A 17,510-nucleotide genomic window follows, 5' to 3' on the forward strand; every position below is an offset into this window, starting at 1 on the left:
TGCAATTTTGATACTCACCCAAGATAAAGCCCGACACCTGGGGGCTGGTGTTCTCAGGCTGGAGATACCCAGCCTAAAAATATCAGCCTCCTGTCGCCTGGAATTGTAGCATAATTAGATGCGACAATGCCGGCCCTTTACCCCGCTTTTTCAGATTGCCCTGGTGCGGTGGCATTCGGGGTAATGAGGGGTTAATAACAGCGCACAGCTGCTACTAAACCCTAGATTAGTGATGGCACAGGCGTCTATGAGAACTGCATCACAAGTCTGTAAGTGAAAGTAAATAAACACAAACACTGAAAAAAATCCTTTGACATAAAATGCAAAAAAGCCCTCTTTCACCACTTTATTAACCCCAAAACACCCAGGTCTGATATAATCTACATGAGGTCCCACGGTGATTCCAGCTGTTCTACATCTGTCACAGCGAGCAGCCATAGAACGTGACTGCTGGCTGTGAGCTCCAGAGAATGAATGAGCCGCGATGAGAGATGACTGCAGGCAGACGCCGTCATACAGGCTGAGGGCATGTCTGACTGCAACCAATCACAGAGGCCAGGCCGGCTGTTGGGCATGGAAAGCGGTGCATATGAATTGATCAATAATGAGCGACCCAGGGAGGCAGCAGGAGCAGTGTAGAGCAGCGTACAACCTCACGGGTGCCTCGGTAAGTATGAAGCGCTTGCTTAAGTCTTATATTCTTTTTCTCCTTTTATTTATTTTTTTTATTTTTTGAGTGCCAGATTCGGATCAAACACCCGGGAACTTTGAAACCGCATGGATCCGGACTTTTACAGTCTGGGTATGCCCATCCTTAGTCCCTATATATCGACAAAAATGTTGGTACTTTCTGTTTATAGTAAGCAAAATCCACACTGGTTACTGGAATAACGAGAAACGAACAAGTGATTTTCAATTTGATTTCCATTAAATAATGATCAGTAAATTTAGACATTGCTTTTGGATTGTGGTTCAACAGTAAAATAAAATAAATTAAACCCAACAAACTGGACATGAAGAAAAGACGACCTCCGCTAGACGGACGAGTGGTGCACAACATGACCAAAAGCATGGGAACGCCAGAGCTATTAATACAATTTTTAGAATAAAAGGGCTACAACAATCTTGGATACGGTGCATTTAAAGGGAATCTGTCACCAGGCACTAACAGATAAATTCAGAGTTATGTGTTATTTTTATATATGGATTTTGAAGCAGATCCACATTAAAAAAAAATCCTTGGGAACATATTTTATGCCTTATTTTAAAGGGAATCTGTCACCAGGTTTTTGCTTCCCCATCTGACAGCAGCATAACGTAGAGACAGAGACCCTGATTCCAGCGATGTGTCACTTACTAAGCTGTTTGCTGTCATTTTGATAAAATCAATGTTTTCTCTGCTGCAGATCTATCAGTTATACACAGCTCATGAATATGCTGGACTACCTGCAGCACACTAAGTAGTCTTTAATGATGATCTACTGCTGATTAAACAGTGATTTTATCAAAACCACACTAAGCAGCCCAGTAAGTGATACATCGCTGGAATCAGGGTCTCTGTCTCTACACTATGCTGCTCTCAGATTAGGTGGCAAAAACCTGGTGACAGATTCCCTTTAATCGTTAGATTTGAATGATTCCAATGATGGCACTTCAGGATTAAAGGGAACCAGTAATGTAATAATGATATCTGATGTGCAGGCTAGATATCATAGACCAGAGCGAGGTGATCAGATTTTTGTGGGAAAAGGTATATTATTGATTTTTCTATAGGTTGTATGATTGAGGCCAGTGGGCAGCCTAGTCAGTGATTGACAACTATCTCTTTATAGATGGAAGACTGTCAATCACTGAATCTTCCAACAAACCTGTATATCCTTGTGCTCAGCTTCTTCTCTATATCATACTGTCCACAGATCGGACCACATGTACAATGTGACAGATGCCCTTTAAAAGGAACCTATCAGCATAGAATGACTGATCAAACCAAGTACAGGCGCTTGGTGCATCACGGTGGGGCCAAACTTTTAAATAGATTTTTCTTTTCTGTCTTCACATTTCCTCGTGTTTTCCAGGAAGACTGGAGAGCCTTTTCATAATTTCATCAGCTGGCAGGACCTGCGGGCGGCAGATTTGGTCAGTTCCTGGAACAGCTCCTTTATGTTAAAGGTAATAAAGCCATCTGCTACTATATATATATATATACACCGTATTTTTCGCTTTATAAGATGCACTTTTGTTCCCCCAAATTTTGGGGGAAAGTAGGGGGTGCGTCTTATAAGCCGAATATACGGGGGGGGGGGGGGGGTATATATATATGTACACTGCAGCGTCCAGGGGAGGTGGGGGCAGCAGCTCTGGAGCACAGGGGAACGCAGCCTTTGATCTCCTGCACCCGCTCATATAATATGCACAGCCGCTGTCCATCTCCAATGGTGCTGAAATCGCACCGCAGTGAGGGGCTGGTGAGCGGTGCATATTATATGAGCCTGCGTCCCAGTGTGATGGCACATGCCCACCCCTGTGTTAGATTTGGCCCCCAGGCTGCTGCTCATTCTAAAATAAAAAAGCTTTACTTACCCCTGCAGCGTTTCTCCCCGTGTCCCTGCTTCCACTGTGATCAGGCAGCAGAGATCTCAGGCTGCTGGGCCGATCACATGACCGCACTGAGAACCAGGAAGTGGAAGAACAGAAGCACGGAGCCAGACAGGAGGGAGCTCAGCGCTGCAGGAGATAAGGAAAGAGGGTTTTATTTTACTTTGGGCAGCAGCCTAGGGGCCATAATCTGACACAGGGGGACTTGTGCGATCTATAGGGGCCATGGGCAGCACTATGGGGGCGATATCTGACACAGGGGGACTTGTGCGATCTATAGGGGCCATGGGCAGCACTATGGGGGCGATATCTGACACAGGGGGACTTGTGCGATCTATAGGGGCCATGGGCAGCACTATGGGGGCGATATCTGACACAGGGGGACTTGTGCGATCTATAGGGGCCATGGGTAGCACTATGGGGGCGATATCTGACACAGGGGGACTTGTGCGATCTATAGGGGCCATGGGCAGCACTATGGGGGCTATATCTGACACAGGGGGACTTGTGCGATCTATATAGGGGCCATGGGCAGCACTATGGGGGCGATATCTGACACAGGGGGACTTGTGCGATCTATAGGGGCCATGGGCAGCACTATGGGGGCGATATCTGACACAGGGGGACTTGTGCGATCTATATAGGGGCCATGGGCAGCACTATGGGGGCGATATCTGACACAGGGGGACTTGTGCGATCTATATAGGGGCCATGGGCAGCACTATGGGGGCGATATCTGACACAGGGGTACTTGTGCGATCTATAGGGGCCATGGGCAGCACTATGGGGGCGATATCTGACACAGGGGGACTTGTGCGATCTATAGGGGCCATGGGCAGCACTATGGGGGCGATATCTGACACGGGGACTTGTGCGATCTATATAGGGGCCATGGGCAGCACTATGGGGGCGATATCTGACACAGGGGGACTTGTGCGATCTATATAGGGGCCATGGGCAGCACTATGGGGGCGATATCTGACACAGGGGGACTTGTGCGATCTATATAGGGGCCATGGGCAGCACTATGGGGGCGATATCTGACACAGGGGGACTTGTGCGATCTATAGGGGCCATGGGCAGCACTATGGGGGCGATATCTGACACAGGGGGACTTGTGCGATCTATAGGGGCCATGGGCAGCACTATGGGGGCGATATCTGACACGGGGACTTGTGCGATCTATATAGGGGCCATGGGCAGCACTATGGGGGCGATATCTGACACAGGGGGACTTGTGCGATCTATAGGGGCCATGGGCAGCACTATGGGGGCGATATCTGACACAGGGGGACTTGTGCGATCTATAGGGGCCATGGGCAGCACTATGGGGGCGATATCTGACACGGGGACTTGTGCGATCTATATAGGGGCCATGGGCAGCACTATGGGGGCGATATCTGACACAGGGGGACTTGTGCGATCTATATAGGGGCCATGGGCAGCACTATGGGGGCGATATCTGACACAGGGGGACTTGTGCGATCTATATAGGGGCCATGGGCAGCACTATGGGGGCGATATCTAACACAGGGGGACTTGTGCGATCTATAGGGGCCATGGGCAGCAGCATGGGGGCGTTATCTAACACGGGAACGTGTGCAATCCATAGGGGAACGTGTGCCATCACAAGGGGGCTATATTCAATATAAGGGGGCCATATCCAGATTAAGGGGGCTAATTTTAGGATGGGGGGCTATGAGGGACATATACCCTATATGATTTGTTAGAGGGACACTGGCATTATAAGATGGACCCCATTTAACATTAAAAAAAAAAAATCTCTCTTCCTTCACCAAATTTGGGGGTGCGTCTTATAATCAGGTGCGTCTTATAAAGCGAAAAATACGGTATACAGTTAGGTCCAGAAATATTTGGACAGTGACACAATTTTCGCGAGTTGGGCTCTGCATGCCACCACATTGGATTTGAAATGAAACCTCTACAACAGAATTCAAGTGCAGATTGTAACGTTTAATTTGAAGGTTTGAACAAAAATATCTGATAGAAATTGTAGGAATTGTACACATTTCTTTACAAACACTCCACATTTTAGGAGGTCAAAAATAATTGGACAAATAAACCAAACCCAAACAAAATATTTTTATTTTCAATATTTTGTTGCGAATCCTTTGGAGGCAATCACTGCCTTAAGTCTGGAACCCATGGACATCACCAAACGCTGGGTTTCCTCCTTCTTAATGCTTTGCCAGGCCTTTACAGCCGCAGCCTTCAGGTCTTGCTTGTTTGTGGGTCTTTCCGTCTTAAGTCTGGATTTGAGCAAGTGAAATGCATGCTCAATTGGGTTAAGATCTGGTGATTGACTTGGCCATTGCAGAATGTTCCACTTTTTTGCACTCATGAACTCCTGTGTAGCTTTGGCTGTATTCTTGGGGTCATTGTCCATTTGTACTATGAAGCGCCGTCCGATCAACTTTGCGACATTTGGCTGAATCTGGGCTGAAAGTATATCCCGGTACACTTCAGAATTCATCCGGCTACTCTTGTCTGCTGTTATGTCATCAATAAACACAAGTGACCCAGTGCCATTGAAAGCCATGCATGCCCATGCCATCACGTTGCCTCCACCATGTTTTACAGAGGATGTGGTGTGCCTTGGATCATGTGCCGTTCCCTTTCTTCTCCAAACTTTTTTCTTCCCATCATTCTGGTACAGGTTGATCTTTGTCTCATCTGTCCATAGAATACTTTTCCAGAACTGAGCTGGCTTCATGAGGTGTTTTTCAGCAAATTTAACTCTGGCCTGTCTATTTTTGGAATTGATGAATGGTTTGCATCTAGATGTGAACCCTTTGTATTTACTTTCATGGAGTCTTCTCTTTACTATTGACGTAGAGACAGATACACCTACTTCACTGAGAGTGTTCTGGACTTCAGTTGATGTTGTGAACGGGTTCTTCTTCACCAAAGAAAGTATGCGGTGATCATCCACCACTGTTGTCATCCGTGGACGCCCAGGCCTTTTCTTTATCGTTCCTATGGGAGACCCAGACCTTGGGGTGTTTAGCTTCTGCCTCCGGAGGACACACAAAGTACTACACTTAAAAGTGTAGCTCCTCCCTCTGAGCTTATACACCCCCTGGTAGCCAGTCCTAGCCAGTTTATTGCTTTGTGTCAGGAGGCATACATCCACACATGCATTCTCATCTGATTTGTTTGACTTTTGGAAAGAGTTTGAAGAAAAGCGGGTCCATGTCTGGACTCCCGGCATGTCCCTTCTCACCCCACTGTGTCGGCGGTGTTGTTAAGGTTGATTTACACGGCTGCAGCCTTACATGCCGCGCTCCTTCACCATCCCTTCTGGGCTCTGGCTTGAAGTGGGAGCCAGCACGGTCTTCATGCCTGGCAGGAGTCCGGTCTCCATCCACAGCCCCTTGAGGATTCTGTTGGACCGGAGCACTCATCCCCAGGGACATGGCCCTGCGTCTCAGCAGCTAAGTACCTGAGACGTTTATTTTGGGGTCCCGGTTCTTTATTGTAAGGGGAGAGTATGCTGTATCTGATTGTTTTAACTTTTCCGGCGGGTTCTCTAGCTTTTGCCTGAGAACCGCGCCGACGGTGCCTGCTTGTCGGCCTCGCCGCTTAAATTTAGGCCCCGGCTTCGCCGGAGGCCTAGTTTCATTTTCCTGCCCTCGCATGTCACTCATGCAGAGGGACAGGTTCGGCTCCTCCCGGCGGCCGTTCTACACTGAAGAGGGACACTCCCCACTGCTGGGGCGTCCCTCCTTCCCTGCAGGTCTCTATAGCCCTCCAGTTCCCGCTCTTTTATAGGAACGCCCCCTAGTTTCTCAGGCAGAGTTCACTCTGCTCTGGGACATCCTGCATTCTGCATCTCTGCTGAGGTGGTGCGACTGGAGGACCGGGCTTCGGGATCTGGAGGGCACACAACACCGCGCTCAGCGGTCTGGTAAGCCACAGCCGGTCTCCGGTTGTGGACCTCTGTATATTCTCCCTGGGGTTCATTCTCTGCAAAGCCCCCACTCCAGCAGCATGTCTCACACACACAAGGAGCAAGGCTCCAAAGCTTTATTCTGTATGCTCTGCATGTAAGCTCCTGCTGCCTGAGCCGAGCATTTATCCACACTGTGATGGTTGCTCTAACTTGGCGGTGCCACAGCCTGGAGTCTCACCCCCAGTGGTCTCTCAGGCTGCTGCTGCTGCTCCTGTGACTGAACCGCCAGCCTGGGTAGAGTCCTTTTCTAGGTCCATATCCCAGTCATTTGCTGAGTCCATGGGACTTTTGTCCAGGACTTTGATGAATATGCATCAGCCCCCCTCACAGGGTGCCTCTAATACTCTTGACAGAGGATTCCTATCCTCTGACCTCCGTCCATCGGAGCTCACGGAGGATTCATCATCTGATCCCAGACCCCATCTTTCTAAGAGAAGGCGCAGGGTTTCCTCCCCCTCCCCATCCCACGGCTCTGTCTCAGGAGCTGCCTCTCAAGATGAGGAGGATGCCCTCACGGGGGGCTCGGAGGCTATGTATCCCTTCGATTTCTCTGAGGGTGACTCAGAACTTGGTGACTTGATTGCTTCTATTAATTCTGTGCTGGATCTCAATCCGCCAGTCTCAGAGGAGCAACCCTCTCTGGCAGAAAAACATCAGTTTACCTCGCCTGAGAGTGAAGAGTGTGTTCTTTAACCACTCCAGTTTTCAGACCGCTGTGACCAAGCCCAGGGCCTGTCCTGACAAATGCTTTCCAAAGCGTGGTTCTGATGACCGGTTTCCATTTCCACCTGAGGTGGTCAAGGAGTGGTCTCACTCCCCAAAGGTAGACCCTCCGGTATCTAGGCTCTCAGCCCGGACCGTTGTCGGTGGCTGATGGCACTTCCCTTAGGGATGCCACTGACCGTCAGATTGACCTTCTGGCCAAATCTGTGTATGAAGCTGCGGGGGCCGCGTTTTCCCCGACTTTTGCAGCAATGTGGGCTCTCAAAGCCATCTCTGCTTCTCTAGAGGAGATGCATTCCCTCACCAAGGAATCTATGCCTGAGATGGTTACCTTAACTGCTCAGGCTTCAGCTTTTTCATCTTATGCCATGTCTGCCATGCTAGAGGCTGCTCACCGCACTGCGGTGGCTTCAGCTAATTCTCTTGTTATCCGCAGGATTTTGTGGCTTCGAGAGTGGAAGGCAGATGCTTCTTCCAAGAAGTTTCTTGCTGGGCTCCCTTTTGCTGGTTCACGGCTGTTTGGTGAACAGCTGGATGAAATCATTAAAGAAGCTACTGGCGGGAAGAGTACTTCCATGCCACAAACCAAGACCAGGAAACCCGCCCAGGGTAGGAATCAATCGAGGTTTCGTTCCTCCAACTGGTCATCCTCTAAGCCTTCCGCCTCGTCCGCTAACTCAGCCAAGGATCAGAAATCCAACTGGTACCCAAAAGCGCGTCCGCAGAAGACCGCAAGAGGTTCTGCCACTAAGGCAGCTTCCTCATGACTCTCGGCCTGCTCCAGCCACGTCCTTAGTCGGTGGCAGGCTCTCCCACTTTGGCGACGCTTGGTTAAAGCAAGTCTCCGATCAGTGGGTGAGAGACATCATATCTCATGGCTACAGGATAGAATTCTCTTCCAGCCCGCCAAACAGATTTTTTCTCTCAACTCCCCCCTGCTCCAAGGCCGCCGCCTTCTCGCAGGCCGTGGCATCCTTGCAGGCAAACGGAGTGATTTGTCCTAGTTCCCGCTCAGGAACGGTTCAGAGGTTTTTACTCCTGGCGTCCATCGACATCAGAGATGCCTATCTACATGTGCCAATCGCAGTGTCACATCAGCGTTGGTTACGTTTTGCGATAGGAGAGGATCATTTCCAATTCGTGGCTCTCCCCTTCGGGTTAGCCACGGCCCCTCGTGTATTCACCAAGGTCATGGCGGCAGTGATTGCGGTCCTGCACCTCCAGGGGTTAGCAGTGCTTCCTTATCTGGACGACCTTCTGGACAAGGGTCCATCCAGCGCAGACTGTCAGCGGAGTGTTTCGCTCACTCTCGCCATCCTAGCCAAATTCGGGGGGATTGTCAATCTTCCCAAATCCACTCTGACTCCGACCCAGAGTCTCACGTTCCTAGGGATGCAGTTCGAGACTTTGCCGGCACTTGTGAAGTTGCCCTTAATCAAACAGCAGTCTCTCTGGCTAGCGGTGCGCTCTCTCCTGAGGCCCCGCCGTTATTCCCTCAGGCGCCTGATGCAGGTGCTGGGTCAAATGGTGGCCTCCATGGAGGCGGTTCCCTTTGCCCAGTTCCATCTGCGTCCTCTGCAGCTGGACATTCTCCGCTGTTGGGACAAGCGGCCTTCCTCCTTACAGAGGTTAGTGGCTCTGTCGCCACGGACCAGGAGCTCTTTTCAGTGGTGGCTTCGACCCCTCTCCCTGTCCCAAGGGCGCTCCTTCCTGGCTCCGTCCTGGGTGATTCTCACCACGGATGCCAGCCTATCCGGCTGGGGAGCGGTACATCTCCAGCACAGAGCACAGGGCACTTGGACTCCGTCCGAGTCAGCCCTTTCAATCAATGTGCTGGAAACCAGAGCTGTGCTTCTAGCTCTCCTAGCCTTTCACCACCTGTTGGCGGGCAGGCACATTCAAGTCCAGTCAGACAACGCGACAGCGGTTGCCTACATCAATCACCAAGGCGGGACACGCAGCCGCCTGGCAATGTTGGAGGTCCAACGCATTCTTCAGTGGGCGGAGGACTCAAAGTCCACCATATCCGCAGTCCACATCCCTGGCATAGAAAACTGGGAGGCAGATTATCTCAGCCGTCAATCCGTGGACGGTGGCGAGTGGTCCCTGCACCCGGCAGTGTTTCAGTCAATCTGCCGCAAGTGGGGCACTCCGGACGTGGACCTAATGGCATCCCGTCACAACAACAAGGTTCCGGTTTACGTGGCTTGCTCCCACGATCCTCAGGCCTTCGCCGCGGACGCTCTGGTTCAAGACTGGTCCCAGTTTCGTCTGCCCTACGTGTTTCCCTCTCTAGCTCTCTTGCCCAGAGTCCTGCGCAAGATCAGAATGGAGGGCCGTCGAGTCATCCTCATTGAACTGGACTGGCCCAGGCGAGCTTGGTATCCAGACCTGCTCCAACTGTCCGTGGAGATGCCGTGGCATCTTCCGGACCGTCCAGACCTGCTCTCGCAAGGTCCGTTTTTCCGCCTGAATTCTGCGGCACTCAAATTGACGGCGTGGCTCTTGAGTCCTGGATTTTGACGGCTTCTGGTATTCCTCCTGAAGTCATCTCCACTATGACTCGGGCCCGTAAGTCTTCCTCCATCAAGATCTATCACAGGACTTGGAAAATTTTCCTGTCCTGGTGTCGCTCTTCCGGCCATTCTCCTTGGCCATTCTCGTTGCCGACCCTTCTGTCTTTTTTACAGTCCGGTCTGCAGCTAGGACTGTCCCTCAACTCTCTCAAGGGACAAGTGTCAGCTCTATCAGTGCTGTTCCAGCGGCGTCTCGCCCGGCTGGCTCAGGTCCGCACTTTCATGCAAGGTGCGTCTCACATCATTCCGCCTTATCGGCGGCCCTTGGATCCCTGGGACCTTAACTTGGTCCTCACGGTATTACAGAAACCCCCTTTCTTTGTCGCTCTATTGGGAGACCCAGACAATTGGGTGTATAGGCTATGCCTCCGGAGGCCGCACAAAGTATTACACTCAAAAGTGTTAAGCCCCTCCCCTTCTGCCTATACACCCCCCGTGCTCCCACGGGCTCCCCAGTTTTTTGCTTTGTGCGAAGGAGGGCAGACACGCACAGCACAGCTCCACAGATTGGTCAGCAGCAGCTGCTGACCAGGTCGGATGGAAGAAAAGTGGGCCCATATAGGGCCCCCAGCATGCTCCCTTCTCACCCCACTCTTGTCGGCGGTGTTGTTAAGGTTGAGGTATCCATTGCGGGTACGGAGGCTGGAGCCCACATGCTGCTTTCCTTCCCCATCCCCCTCAGGGCTCTGGGTGAAGTGGGATCCTATCGGTCTCCAGGCACTGAGACCGTGCTTCATCCACAACTCCTGGGAGACTGCTGGATAGGAGCCGAGTACCGTTCAGGGACATGGCCCTGCTACGTGAAGGTACTCTGTAGCCCTGTGGGGACCGCGCACGGCAACACCTCAGCTTTGCTGGGTGTGCTAGTGCACCGGGGGACCGGGTTAAACTGTGCCATTACACACTCAGCGTCGCTGAGTGTGTTTATATGTAGGGGCTACCGCGCTAACCGCCTCTGCCATGGGAAACTGCGGCGCGGCTGGGACTTGTAGTTCGCCGGGGACTTCGGCGTTAGCCGCGCTTTTACGGCGGCCACGCTTATACTCGAGTCCCCGGCTTGGCTTGCGGCCTAGTTTCCCTTTTCTCCCGCCCTCAGCCCTGACAGGCAGGGGAAGGGCGGGACGCTGCACGGAAGAGCAGCACTGAGGGCTGGAGTATGATTTCCATACTCCACTCCCCTCACTGTGCACAGTGTGAGCACCTCGGCTACGCCCACGGCTCCCTCCTCTCGTCAGGACGCCGCAGCCATTTCCTGTCAGCTCCTACGACGCTGCAGAGAGGGACAAACCCTGAGAGACCCAGACACGGTCTCTGGTGGCCTCATAACCGCTTTAGGCGGCTGGTAAGCAGCACCTGTTGGTGCTAGCCTCATGGTGCTGTAGTGTACTGATACATTATTTGTTTTTAGTATATATTTTACACTGTATGAGCACAGTTCATTCTGGCTATATACCCTATTGTGTTACTCAGGGAAAACAATAGCATGGCGCCCACAAAGGGCAGGGGTGCCAAAAAACACAGGCTTATTATGCTGCCTGCGTCGCTTGTACGACCCAGCTGCCGGCAGGTTCCATTGACCCTCATTGTGTGCAATGTTCGGCCCCTGTGACACTTCTTCAGCCAGGGCCTCTGCTAAGAGGGGCCCAGGGGGAGCCACCTGTTGACACTGTCCTAGTGACTGGGACGGAGTTTGCAAAACTCTCTGAGACTATGGCTAAGATACTAGAAGCCTTGCAGTCCAGGCCGGTATCTCAGCAAAGGGACTCTGTTGAATCATTGTTCCCTGGCCCCCCTCAGTTGGACCAACAATGTCCTCCCGGGGTATCTCATACATCCCAGGCTGAGGGTTCTGACTTAGACCCCAGCCCCAGACCGACTAAGCGGGCTCGCTTAGAATTTCCCTCGACATCATATTGTTCAGGGTCTCAGCGGGGGGAATCTCTGGTTGATACTGCGGAGACAGCTGATCAGGATTCTGATCCTGAGGGCGCTCTCAATCTTAATACTCCAGACGGGGACGCCATACTGAACGTTCTTATTGCGTCCATCGATCAAATGCTGGATATTTCTCCCTCAGCTCCTCCGGCGGAGGAGTCAGCTTCTCTTACACCGAGTATGTTTCTAGACCACTCTGATTTCAGAGAGGCAGTCCAGAATCATCATGCTTGTCCAGATAAGCGTTTTTTCTAAGCGCCTTAAGGATACACGTTATCCTTTTCCCCCTGACGTGGTTAAAGGTTGGACTCAGTGTCCCAAAGTGGATCCTCTAATCTCCAGACTGGCGGCTAGATCCATACTTGCAGTGGACGAGGGGGCCTCGTTCAAGGATGCCACTGACAGGCAGATGGAGCTCTGGTTGAAATCCATCTATGAAGCTATCGGAGCTTCTTTTGCCCCAGCATTCGCAGCTGTATGGGCGCTACAAGCTATCTCAGCAGGTCGAGCACAAATTGAAGCAGCCACATGCACGGCCGCGCCACAAGTGGCATCCATTACCACCCAGACCTCGGCAATTGCGTCTTACGCTATTATTGCTGTCCTGGACTCTGCGAGCCGTACGGCGGTCGCGGCCGCCAATTCGGTGGTACTCCGCAGGGCCTTGTGGCTACGGGAATGGAAGGCAGATTCTGCTTCCAAAAAGCGCTTAACCAGTTTGCCAATTTCTGGCGACAGGCTGTTTGGCGAGCGTCTGGATGACATCATCACACAATCCAAGGGAAAGGATATATCCTTACCCCAGTCCAAACAGGACATACCCCAACGGAGGAGAGGGCAGTCGAGGTTTCGGTCCTTTCAGGGCGCGGGCAGGTCCCAATTCTCCTCGTCCAAAAGGTCTCAGAAAGAACAAAGGAACTCTGATGCATGGCGGTCTAAGTCACGTCCTTAAAAGGCCACCGGAGGCGCCGCTAACAAAGCGGCTTCCTCATGACTTTCGACCTCCTCTAGTAGCATCCTCGGTCGGTGGCAGGCTTTCCCGCTTTTGCGACACCTGGCTGCCACAAATAAAAGACCGCTGGGTGAGAGACATTCTGTCTCACGGTTACAAGATAGAGTTCACCTCTCGTCCCCCGACTCGATTCTTCAGGTCATCCCCGCCTCACTAGCGAGCCGAGGCTCTTCTGCAGGCGCTGCGCACTCTGAAGGCAGAAGGAGTGGTGATCCCGGTTCCTCTTCAGCAACTGAGCCACGGTTTTTACTCCAACTTGTTTGTGGTCCCAAAAGAGGACGGGTCTTTCCGCCCGGTCCTGGACCTGAAACTGCTCAACAAACATGTAAAAACCAGACGGTTCAGGATGGAATCCCCCCGCTCCGTCATCGCCTCAATGTCCCAAGGAGATTTCCTTGCATCGATCGTTATCAAAGATGCTTATCTCCACGTACCGATTTGCTCCAGAGCACCAGAGCTTCTTGCGCTTCGCCATAGGAAATGAACACCTGCAATTCGTGGCACGGCCGTTCGGCCTGGCAACAGCCCCACGGGTTTTTACCAAGGTTATGGCTACTGTAGTAGCGGTCCTCCACTCTCAGGGTCACTCGGTGATTCCGTACTTGGATACTGATCAAGGCACCCTCTCAAGAGGCATGCCAACACAGCCTCGACGCTACCCTGGAGACTCTCCAGGGTGTCGGGTGGATCATCAATTTTACAAAGTCAAATCTGACACCGGCCCAATCGCTGACATATCTTGGCATGGAGTTTCATACCCTCTCAGCGATAGTGAAGCTTCCGCTGATCAAGAGGTAGTCACTACAGAAAGGGGTACAATCTCTCCTTCAAGGCCAGTCACACCCCTTGAGGCGCCTCATGCACTTCCTGGGGAAGATGGTGGCAGCAACGGAGGCAGTCTTTTTTCACGCAGTTTCACCTGCGTCCCCTTCAATGGGACATCCTACGCAAATGGGACAGAAAGCCGACGTCCCTCGACAGGACAGTCTCCCTCTCTCAGGCGACCAAAGCTTCCCTTCGGTGGTGGCTTCTTCCCACTTCATTATCGAAGGGGATATCCTTCCTACCCCCATCCTGGGAAGTAGTCACGACAGACGCGAGTCTGTCAGGGTGGGGAGCGGTTTTTTCTCCACCACAGGGCTCAGGGTACGTGGACCCAGCAAGAGTCCTCGCTTCAGATCAACGTTCTGGACATACGGGCAGTGTATCTTGCCCAGAAAGCGTTTCAGCAGTGGCTGGAGGGCAAGCAGATCCGAATTCAGTCGGACAATTCCACAGCGGTGGCATACTTCAACCACCAAGGCGACACACGCAGTCGGCAAGCCTTCCAGGAAGTCCGGCGGATTTTGATGTGGGTGGAAGCCACGGCATCCACCATATCCGCAGTTCACATCCCAGGCGTGGAAAACTGGGAAGCAGATTATTTCAGTTGCCAGGGCATGGACGCAGGGGAATGGTCCCTTCACCCGGACGTGTTTCAGGAGATCTGTTGCTGCTGGGGGGTGCCGGACGTCGACCTCATGGCGTCCCGGCACAACAACAAGGTACCAATGTTCATGGCACGGTCTCAAGATCCCAGAGCTCAGGCGGCAGACGCCTTAGTTCAGGATTGGTCGCAGTTTCAGCTCCCTTATGTGTTTCCTCCGCTGGCACTGTTGCCCAGAGTGTTACGCAAGATCAGGACCGACTGCCGCCGCGCCATCCTCGTCGCTCCAGACTGGCCAAGGTGGTCGTGGTACCCGGATCTGTGGCATCTCACGGTCGGCCGACCGTGGACACTACCAGACCAAACAAACTTGCTATCTCGAGGGCCGTTTTTTCCATCTGAATTCTGCGGCCCTCAACCTGACTGTGTGGCCAGTGAGTCCTGGACCCTAGCGTCTTCAGGGTTATCTCAAGATGTCATTGCCACTATGAGACAGGCTAGGAAACCAACGTCCGCCAAGATCTATCACAGGACGTGGAAAATTTTTCTGTCGTGGTGCTCTGTTCAGGGTTTTTCTCCCTGGCCATTTGCATTACCCACTTTTCAGTCCTTCCTTCAATCTGGACTGGAAAAGGGTTTGTCGCTCGGCTCCCTTAAGGGACAAGTCTCAGCGCTCTCTGTGTTTTTCCAGAAGCGCCTAGCCAGGCTTCCACAGGTACGCACGTTCCTGCAGGGGGTTTGTCACATCGTTCCACCTTACAAGCGGCCGTTAGAACCCTGGGATCTAAACAGGGTTCTGATGGTTCTTCAGAAACCACCATTCGAGCCAATGAGAGATATTTCCCTCTCACAACTTTCGCAGAAAGTGGTTTTTTTCTAGTAGCAGTCACTTCTCTTCGGCGAGTGTCTGAGCTAGCAGCATTGTCGTGCAAAGCCCCTTTCCTGGTGTTTCACCAGGACAAGGTGGTTCTACGTCCGGTTCCGGATTTTCTCCCTAAGGGGGTATCCTCCTTTCATCTCAATCAGGATATCTCCTTACCTTTTTTTTATCCTCATCCAGTTCACCAATGTGAAAAGGATTTGCACTTGTTAGATCTGGTGAGAGCACTCAGGCTCTACATTTCTCGTACGGCGCCCCTGCGCCGCTCGGATGCACTCTTTGTCCTTGTCGCTGGCCAGCGTAAAGGGTCACAGGTTTCCAAATCAACCCTGGCTCGGTGGATCAAGGAGCCAATTCTCGAAGCTTACCGTTCGGCTGGGCTTTCGGTTCCATCAGGGCTGAGGGCCCATTCTACCAGAGCCGTGGGCGCGTCCTGGGCTTTGAGGCACCAGGCTGCGGCTCAGCAGGTGTGTCAGGCGGCTACCTGGTCGAGCCTGCACACTTTCACGAAACACTATCAGGTGCATACCTATGCTTCGGCGGATGCCAGCCTAGGTAGACGAGTCCTTCAGGCGGCGGTTGCCCACCTGTAGGAAAGGGCCGTTTTACGGCTCTCTTACGAGGTATTATTTTACCCACCCAGGGACTGCTTTTGGACGTCCCAATTGTCTGGGTCTCCCAATAGAGCGACAAAGAAGAAGGGAATTTTGTTTACTTACCGTAAATTCCTTTTCTTCTAGCTCTAATTGGGAGACCCAGCACCCGCCCTGTTTTTTTGTGTACACATGTTGTTCATGTTGAATGGTTTCAGTTCTCCGATATTCCTTCGGATTGAAGTTACTTTAAACCAGTTTATAATTCTTTTTCCTCCTTCTTGCTTTTGCACCAAAACTGAGGAGCCCGTGGGAGCACGGGGGGTGTATAGGCAGAAGGGGAGGGGCTTAACACTTTTGAGTGTAATACTTTGTGCGGCCTCCGGAGGCATAGCCTATACACCCAATTGTCTGGGTCTCCCAATTAGAGCTAGAAGAAAAGGAATTTACGGTAAGTAAACAAAATTCCCTTCTTCGAGCCCCTTAGGGAGGTTTCTTTGTATCGTCTTTCTCAAAAGGTGGCCTTTCTAGTTGCTATAACTTCTCTCAGGAGAGTCTCTGATTTGGCTGCGCTCTCCTCGGAGTCACCTTTTTGGTTTTTTCACCAAGACAAGGTAGTTCTCCGTCCGACCCCGGACTTTCTTCCTAAGGTGGTCTCTCCCTTCCACCTTAACCAGGATATTTCCTTGCCTTCCTTCTGTCCGGCCCCTGTTCATCGCTTTGAGAAAGCGCTGCATACTCTAGATCTGGTGCGTGCTCTCCGGATTTGTGTGTCTCGCACCGCTGCGCTTAGGCGGTGCACCTCTCTTTTTGTGCTAACCACAGGGCGGCGCAAGGGTCTCTCTGCTTCTAAGCCGACCTTGGCCCGTTGGATTAGATCGACCATTTCGGACGCCTACCAGAGTACTCAGGTGCCTCCCCCGCCGGGGATCAAAGCACACTCGACCAGAGCTGTCGGTGCCTCTTGGGCTTTTAGGCACCAGGCTACGGCTCAACAAGTCTGTCAGGCTGCCACTTGGACTATTCTGCATACCTTTTCGAAGCACTACCAAGTGCATGCTCATGCTTCGGCAGATGCGAGCTTGGGCAGACGCATCCTTCAGGCGGCTGTCGCCCACTTGTGAAGTTAGGCTTCGCCTACTTCTTAGTTTTTTCTGTTTATTCCCACCCAGGGACAGCTTTGGAACGTCCCATGGTCTGGGTCTCCCAAAGAAACGATAAAGAAAAAGAGAATTTTGTTACTTACCATAAATTCTTTTTCTTATAGTTCTGTTTTGGGAGACCCAGCTCCCTCCCTGTTGCCTGTTGGCAATTTTCTTGTTCCGTGTGTTATCACCGGCTGTTGTCGTGGACAGAGTCTCCGGTTGTTCCGGTTCTTACTCGGTTCTACTTGTGGGTGGCTATTCTCCTTCAGCTTTTGCACTAAACTGGCTAGGACTGGCTACCAGGGGGTGTATAAGCTCAGAGGGAGGAGCTACACTTTTAAGTGTAGTACTTTGTGTGTCCTCCGGAGGCAGAAGCTAAACACCCCATGGTCTGGGTCTCCCAATACGGAACTATAAGAAAAAGAATTTACGGTAAGTAACAAAATTCTCTTTTTTGAGTTCCCAAGCTCACCAGTCAATTCCTTTTTTCTCAGAATGTACCCGACTGTTGATTTTGCTACTCCAAGCATGTCTGCTATCTCTGATGGATTTTTTCTTTTTTTTCAGCCTCAGGATGTTCTGCTTCACCTCAATTGAGAGTTCCTTAGACCGCATGTTGTCTGGTCACAGCAACAACTTCCAAATGCAAAAC

The 17,510-nt window shown here is 51.8% G+C and overlaps 2 protein-coding genes across 3 annotated transcripts in view; one reads left to right on the forward strand and one right to left on the reverse strand.

The window, feature by feature from the left end:
- The window catches only part of RNF168 (ring finger protein 168), a 222,749-nt gene that overhangs the window by 134,451 nt on the left and 70,788 nt on the right, over nt 1-17,510 (reverse strand). The window lies entirely within an intron of this gene.
- The window catches only part of GK5 (glycerol kinase 5), a 107,472-nt gene that overhangs the window by 44,936 nt on the left and 45,026 nt on the right, over nt 1-17,510 (forward strand). For both annotated transcript variants that reach the window (XM_075340966.1, XM_075340967.1), the window contains exon 4: nt 2,076-2,169. In XM_075340966.1, coding sequence (XP_075197081.1) covers nt 2,076-2,169 — 94 coding nt within the window. The remainder of the gene's footprint in view (nt 1-2,075; nt 2,170-17,510) is intronic.

This window comes from Anomaloglossus baeobatrachus, chromosome 3, assembly GCF_048569485.1.
Source record: "Anomaloglossus baeobatrachus isolate aAnoBae1 chromosome 3, aAnoBae1.hap1, whole genome shotgun sequence".
Classification (NCBI taxonomy): Eukaryota; Metazoa; Chordata; class Amphibia; order Anura; family Aromobatidae; genus Anomaloglossus; species Anomaloglossus baeobatrachus.